Source organism: Lolium rigidum, chromosome 1 (genome assembly GCF_022539505.1).
Source record: "Lolium rigidum isolate FL_2022 chromosome 1, APGP_CSIRO_Lrig_0.1, whole genome shotgun sequence".
In the NCBI taxonomy this organism is placed as follows: Eukaryota; Viridiplantae; Streptophyta; class Magnoliopsida; order Poales; family Poaceae; genus Lolium; species Lolium rigidum.
The window spans coordinates 197,105,125-197,112,117 of record NC_061508.1 but is presented as its reverse complement, the minus strand read 5'-3'; the positions used below and the strand labels follow the sequence as shown (position 1 = coordinate 197,112,117).

The following is a 6,993-nucleotide window of genomic DNA, read 5'->3' as shown; positions in this document are numbered from 1 at the left end:
CATGGGCGCAACACATGATGAATTGGTCGGTACCATACCTGCTTCTAGATGTATCCTATTTAGGGAAACTGATTACATCATGGATGACTAGGATCTTGGGGAGTACAATTGATGATTTCTTCCACGTCCTACAAATAATTCAATATTTCATAATCTTGAAGTACCTTACCATCACCAATGGATCGGCACTAAAGTGTTATTTACAACATGTGTTGCTTAAAACGTTTGCTATTTAGGCTAACCTACATTTATTTTTCAAATACATGGTCAACACTAGAATATGCAGTTAATTTGGGTCATGGAATTTTGTCAAAAGTCAATTAATTTCACATCCCTTCCCTAGAAAATTTATTTATTAAATTAAAAAATGATGATAACTGGGAAAAAGATATTTGAATTCGCAAAGAAAAGTCCTTTTAAACCGTGAAAAAAAATTGGGTACCCTTTTGGCCACCTATCATAAGCTCTCTCGTTTTCTCTTCTTCCCTATAAAGTTGTCAACCTCTACTCCCACGCTGTTTGAGAGAGAAAAGGATAGAGACAGAGACAGGGAGGGGGGAGGGAAATAACTGATGAGTTGCTCTTATGCATGCAGAAGTTTATCATAGGATTGGGTCATAAGCATTGTTCCTAGGTGCTGCTTCTCCTCTTAATCTTTCTTAATCGCCCTCCCCTCTCATATGTATGTGTTATTCAGCAGTAGCTGATATCTGCGTCTTCAATTGCTTAACTTTTTTTTGCCTTGCTCTGTTCTTGTGGATGATTCCTACTGTTTTCCACTGGAGATGTCTTTCGGGTCCATGGATCAGCTGTGTTTTATACACTCCTATCTTATCCTTGGCATGTTCTTGCTAATATTTTTTAGTCCAGCAATGGATAGTAATTCGGTTGAATATGGTAGACATGGAGATTCCGACTGCTATGGCCAATATCTCCAAATTTGTAGAAGTTACAAATCTGATTGGTTCGAACCTTTTTGCGTGAAATGTTTGGTCAGAACTTCAAGTTTAAAAAATGATGAAGGATTTAAATAGCTGTCAAGGTTGTACATCTAATGAGATTTTGTGGTGGTTCTCTCTGTAGTATCTTGGTTATAGAAACTAAACATCAGGTTTTATTAGGATTTCTAGTGGGGAGCTGAAACTCTGGCAATTGATGTGCATTGGAGAATCCATTTCCTGTTGTCTGAAGAGTCCCGAAACTGCTTGTTTGAAAGTGAAGTGATGCTCTAGCAAGTGAACCTCTTACTATTTTCTGTATAAATAACTGAAGTGTTCTCATCAAAATCTCCTGCACTCTGCAGGATTTCATGTAGGGGAAAGAAAGCTGTTATTAGTCCTCTGTTGCCGCCAGAGTCTGTGTAGCCTCAACGACAGCAACGACGGCGTCGATTAAGGCAGCCACCGGCACGGCGATGCCGGTTCCCCTTGCCCCTTACCCTGCTCCTCCTGTGCCATTCACACCACCCACTCCCAATGCCGGTATGTTCTCCGACTGGGTACTGCAAGAACAGAGACAACTTTGGCAACCTTTGATGCTTTCCTTCGGTTTTTGAGAAACTATTTGACATTTCTTAGCAACCCTTAAAGACAAGATGTAATGGGAGTTCATGCTTTTTCATGATTTTGTACTAGAAATACAGGAACTGAAGTTCAATATGGCACAAAATGATTTCTTATAGCAGATGTCCACTTCCGAAATATAGAACTAAAGTTTCATATAGCTGTTTCTTCTGCTCTTTCTTATTATCCGAAGTTCGACAGAACATATTAACCTCAAGATATGCTCAATTAAACCATACAGGTTTCTCTGCTTATTTTTACCATCGCAATGCATGGAAATGCCATGCTCAAATAAAACTTTCCGTTGTTGGTAGGATTCAGCCACTGCAGTAACGTTCCATGGTTGTGCAATTTCAGGGGCTCAAAGCCAGCTTGTCTGCACTGGATGCCGGAATCTGCTCATGTATCCTGCCGGCGCGACGTCAGTATGCTGCGCAGTTTGCAGTACCGTGACCTCTGTTCCGTCTCCTGGTACGCACCTGAATCAAACTCATTTGGCCCCTCGTAGAGTTTTGAGTAATGTGCAGCTGAACATTGAGTCCCCTCTATGGAAGAATACAATGGGAGACAGTAGTCTGTATACAGTATATACTATATACTCGTGGCAAGAAGTAACATCTTCTTTTCGGAAACTAAAGAGTACTAGCACCTACTTGATCTGTGCACTTCACTTCTGAAGTTACCAAGAATGTTGGACTTTACTTCTTTTCTAATTGCTGGAATTTAGCTGCATATTTCACAATAATACAATAGAGATCAAAGGGGTTAGATTATTTTTCCTTAAACCAATTTACAAAAGGCTTTACATTAGCTGGAAATTATACTGAAATGCAGCTTTCTGATGAAAAATTTCCACCCGGATTTGGCGCAGGGACCGAGATGGCGCAGCTAGTTTGCGGAGGATGCCACACTCTTCTAATGTACATACGTGGCGCGACAAGTGTACAATGTTCTTGCTGCCACACTGTCAACCTGTCAATGGAAGGTAAGATTTTCTTTCTCTGCCTTCCTCTGTTTCAAGCGGTATATTCTACTAGTTTTGATTCCCTTTCTGAAAGGCACCTGGAACTGCTTCCTGTATTTATAATCCTCCTTTCTGAACAGAGTGTATTCTGAGGTTGGAAAAGCTCTAGCAATCAGTCCATAACTGTTAATGTCGTAATATTGGCTTATCCTGAAGTCGCACTCACTGAAATTGTACAGTAGGATGTGTGCATTTGTTGTCATTCAGGAAACAGAAGTTTTTTTTTGCGAATTAGGAAACAAAAGGTATTACAGGGGTATCTAGATCTACCGAAGTATGATGACTATCTCCTGGGAATTACTATCGTAGTCCGTGCCCAAAACACTCTGCATGACAAATTATCTTGTTCTTGGCCGCAGCGAATCAGGTTGCACATGTAAACTGTGGGAACTGCCGGATGCTGCTCATGTACCAGTACGGCGCAAGATCTGTCAAATGTGCAGTCTGCAGTTTTGTGACATCAGCTGGGGTAAGTGTTCGGCATCAGAGCACTTCATATTTTCTGAGTTTTACATCATATTGTTGAGAAATCTGGATTTCATAAACAACCATAACTTAATCTTTATTACAGGCATCACCTGGTGTAGACCAGAAGCCTAGCAACTGAACTGGTGCAAGATTACTATGAAGGAAGAAGCTTCCCAAAAAGAGGATGCTTTGAGTGCACATGTATAGAGTTCTTCCCAGAAGCAATCTCCATTTCTCGCTTCCTTCGTTGGGCCTGGCGAGCTTGCGGAATAAACGAGAGTTTTTGGTATTACTTAGAGCTCGAAATTCGTCGAATCATCTGTATAACTGGATCAGACACATACATAAACCCTCTGTGTTTGTGTTGAAATCTAGCTTCTTTTTACTTGTGTTTTTTTCAGAAAAAACTTTTTTGCTTGTGACTATATGAATAACTTTTCCTGCTTTGCTATCCACCAAGCCGATTCTTGGACCGACTCATATGCCGCTGAACATGAAATGAACAGTAACAACGACAATACGGAAACACCAAAACGTAGAAACCCAAATGCTGCGGAATCAGGATGTGCAAACACATCTGATGGGAGGAGAATGATAGCTATGGAGCAGAGCTGGTGCTGGTGGGCGCCATCTCTCTGACTCTTGTTCAACTCTGTCTGATGTCTGTCTACCGGGCCAGCAAACAGGTTGCAGTGATCTGATGGCATGTGATGCATCTGATTCTGATCTGATCATTTAGTGAGTGCAATGCCGATGGATGATGGATCATCCTGACAAGGACTGTCAGCCAGGATCAACACTGATCCAATTATTGGTAGGAAAGCTGTGCAAAGGCTTAGGAAAAAAAACACAATTATTAAAGGCGTTCATGGTGTTCAGTCGAGTCAGTACTACTCGGTACTGTCTGATATTAGTAACAGTTCAGAAACAGGCTGAACAGCAACACATCTATGGATTGGTGCCCACAAAGAGGCCGCCCAAAAAGGGTATTTGAGCTGTTGTTACGCCACCAGCCACCCCTCCGCACTCTGCCATTCCGAATGACTAAAATAGCACTACTACATTAAAATTTAGGATGAGCATTTGTTGTGTATGTATATATGAAGAAAAAATTTATCAATGTTTTATTCATTTTTAAACAAATCAGTACATCATACATCCACATATTACACATGCTAATCACACACCAAGTAACTAATTAAATACTACACAACATTATATTACTAACGAGAAGCTATGCAACATCTATTATATACTAAAAGCAAAATACGAATGTCTAAAATAGAGACACCACGTTAATCCACATCATTCTAATTATTTAGATGGTTAGATTAATAATTTATGGCTATGATTTAATCAGTTTTAGATTACGTAACATGTTAGACGTGACAGGCTCGACATCATTTAAATTATTTATCGCTCAGATTAATTATTTAGAGCAATGATTTAGTTAAAGTCTTAGATTACATAACACGTGTTAGGCATGATACGTCGGTCACCGTGTCTGAGTCAAGAACTAACGATAACAGTAAGTCGTATGTGTAACACTCACGCGTAAGCATTGTCAACAAAAAGAACTAAAGCACTCGCGGACATTGTGCAGAAGAAGAAAACTAAGATTGGTGCTACCAAAATAACGTGACAATTAGATCCGAAATAGTTCGACACAACTTATGTTGAGGTCGTCATGTCCTGGACGTGGACTTCCCATGAGCTAGCCTCCCTAGCTAGATCGTCGTAGTTACAACAGAAAAGGACTGTTAACACTTAGGAAAAAAGGTTGATGGACTAGCTTCCTTCCAGGATATGGTAGTTGTAAAAAAGAATGCATGAATACATAAAATTATTTGCGTAAGATTTAGACCGAAAAAACATACTACCATAAATTATGCACTTCTTCTTAACTATAATATATCCTAGATTGAATAATGGGAGTAGCTACAACTATAATGCATCCATGTATAGACATATGTAACGTATTTTAAAATATAGAGAGTACCCGTAAGTTCCGTTATTCCTTCCAAAAGATTTGCCTCAATACATACACCGCGTGTATGCCAGACAATGATATGGATTGCGTCTTCAAATTATGGCCAGCTTCTTGCCTTCGCCTACATCTTACCGGGCTGATTCCATCATGGATGCGCTACCACGAAATCGGGTTGGCTGCCGGATGGCGACGACAATGACAACAACACGAACTGGCCAAGCACGACTCCGTGAGGTCTTCCGCCTCCCCGAACCCAGCCTAAGCCCCAACGTTTTACCCCACACGTGGCTATCCTCGCCGTCTTCAAGAAGCTCCCCAGACCATACCATTGACACGCCAGTTCTCCTGCCCGGCGCTCCATCCCAGCCCCTGCCGCCAGCTCCACCCTGTGCAACTCCACACCCCTGCCCAAACATGGACTTTTCCAAAGGATGTGAACAAGTACATGCTAAACTACAAATTGATCTCCACGTCCATGGGAGTCATGTAAAAGGAAAACCACTTATCTCGCGGGCACATTCATAAATTTTTTTATGGGTTGACAAACAATAAAACTATATTTATTATATAAAAAAATTATGATTTGATTTTTTTTTTGAAAAAATTACACCATTCCTCGATACGTAATTTAAATCTTAGAGTCATGTCTACGACATCGCACTTTTTCGAATTGAGTGAGCAAATGAGGAAAAGACATACATGTTAGGTCAAAATATTTTATTAAACCATGATGATAAACTTTAATTCATTCAAACAATAAAACAAACAACTATATGCGAGGGCCACCGTTCTAGTTTAACTAATTGTGGTTGTCGGCCCAAAATTGTGCTTGAAGCCAGTCCACTGTATTCTTCTCCACCTGAAAGGCCTTGGCCAGGACATCATCCGAGATCATTGGCTTTGACCCAAATATGGCATTTGCAACGGTAATTGCTCCGGGGTTCTGGCTGCTAAGTGCAGCAATTGCAACTGCCGGCTTGTAGGGGTTAGGATTGAATTGGAAGTGGATGAGTCCTTGTGGAAAAACAAAAATATCACCCTTGTTAAGCTCCTTGGATAAGAAATTGTTTTCTGGGTTTGAAGTGACGAAGCCGACGTAGAGTGTGCCCTCAAGCACGGTGAGGATCTCCGTAGCACGGGGGTGCGTGTGAGGTGGGTCCTCACCAAGGGGTGCGTAGTCAATGCGCGCAAGGGAGATGCCGAGAGTGTTGAGGCCAGGAATCCGCATGACATTGATCAGAGTCACGTTGGACCCAACCTTGTTCATCTTTGTGTCCCTCGGTATGTCGAGTTTGGCCGCCAGGAAGGAGTCCTCAACTTTCACATCCTTCGGATCTTTGCAAACGAATCCATTAACAAGCACTGCATTGTACATGTGAATTATGATACAGTCAGAAGTAGTTTCAAAATAAAATGATGTATAATGTATTCAGAAAGTTTATACCTCGTGAGCTGTTGTCTGCAACGCAAAAGTCTTGGAGTGGGCTTGGATCCGAAGCTGCGGCTTGACATGAGACCAGTGCAAGAACAGCAGCTAAGAGAAGGAAGTAGGACGAGGCCATTTTCTCTTCCACAGATGCTGTTTATCTGTTAGCTCTGTGTGCTCTGTATCTACTAGATGACTCGTTGCGCTATCGCGCAAATGACAGAATCTAACCTATAAATTTTAGCTTATTTTAATATTAAGAATTATTTTGGAATTTAGCTGCTTTAGTATAACTGTAAACGCACCATTTCATCGAGGTGTTGCAGTAAGATATGATAATTTAGAAGTCTGGGAGCGGTCTTTTGGCACATGGGATCATATGATCCCTTTATTTTGAAATGCATCTTAAATACATTTTGAAATACATTCGACTTGTTTGTAACGTGTGTAAAAAAGACAAATTTCGTGCTAAAATAAAGGCTTGTCACAACATAAATTTTCTCTTTTTTATATAGACCACACA

At 40.8% G+C, this 6,993-nt stretch overlaps 2 protein-coding genes across 11 annotated transcripts; one reads left to right on the top strand and one right to left on the bottom strand.

Annotated features, from left to right (window-relative positions):
* The first annotated feature begins 495 nt into the window (after nucleotides 1-495).
* Nucleotides 496-3,509, top strand: LOC124687532 (protein LSD1-like). Of its 10 annotated transcripts, none has more exons than XM_047221372.1 (7): nucleotides 496-634; nucleotides 1,131-1,215; nucleotides 1,316-1,481; nucleotides 1,920-2,033; nucleotides 2,434-2,547; nucleotides 2,946-3,055; nucleotides 3,158-3,509. In XM_047221372.1, the coding sequence occupies exons 3-7, from the start codon at nucleotides 1,415-1,417 to the stop codon at nucleotides 3,191-3,193; spliced, it is 441 nt and encodes a 146-aa protein (XP_047077328.1). In that variant the 5' UTR covers nucleotides 496-634; nucleotides 1,131-1,215; nucleotides 1,316-1,414; the 3' UTR covers nucleotides 3,194-3,509. The 10 variants fall into 10 exon arrangements, with proteins under 10 accessions (XP_047077328.1, XP_047077299.1, XP_047077314.1 ...); XM_047221343.1 differs by having other exon boundaries at nucleotides 1,304-1,481; XM_047221358.1 differs by having other exon boundaries at nucleotides 1,131-1,220; nucleotides 1,304-1,481.
* Nucleotides 3,510-5,843: 2,334 nt separating this feature from the next.
* LOC124682942 (germin-like protein 8-11) lies at nucleotides 5,844-6,651 on the bottom strand. Its single transcript, XM_047217539.1, has 2 exons — nucleotides 6,489-6,651; nucleotides 5,844-6,406 (listed from the first exon to the last, which is right to left on the bottom strand). Exons 1-2 carry the CDS (start codon nucleotides 6,604-6,606, stop codon nucleotides 5,844-5,846), a joined length of 681 nt encoding a protein of 226 aa, XP_047073495.1. The 5' UTR covers nucleotides 6,607-6,651.
* Nucleotides 6,652-6,993: the final 342 nt, after the last annotated feature.

What these genes read in the sequence shown, in the direction of transcription:
- LOC124682942 (XM_047217539.1), bottom strand. Translation starts at nt 6,606, where the DNA reads ATGGCCTCGTCCTACTTCCTTCTCTTAGCTGCTGTTCTTGCACTGGTC. An exon ending in TGCAGACAACAGCTCACGAG is followed by an intron (nt 6,407 to 6,488) that starts GTATAAACTTTC and finishes TGTACAATGCAG; the next exon opens with TGCTTGTTAATGGATTCGTT.
- LOC124687532 (XM_047221350.1), top strand. Translation starts at nt 1,415, where the DNA reads ATGCCGGTTCCCCTTGCCCCTTACCCTGCTCCTCCTGTGCCATTCACA. An exon ending in GACCTCTGTTCCGTCTCCTG is followed by an intron (nt 2,034 to 2,433) that starts GTACGCACCTGA and finishes GATTTGGCGCAG; the next exon opens with GGACCGAGATGGCGCAGCTA. An exon ending in GTTTTGTGACATCAGCTGGG is followed by an intron (nt 3,056 to 3,157) that starts GTAAGTGTTCGG and finishes TCTTTATTACAG; the next exon opens with GCATCACCTGGTGTAGACCA.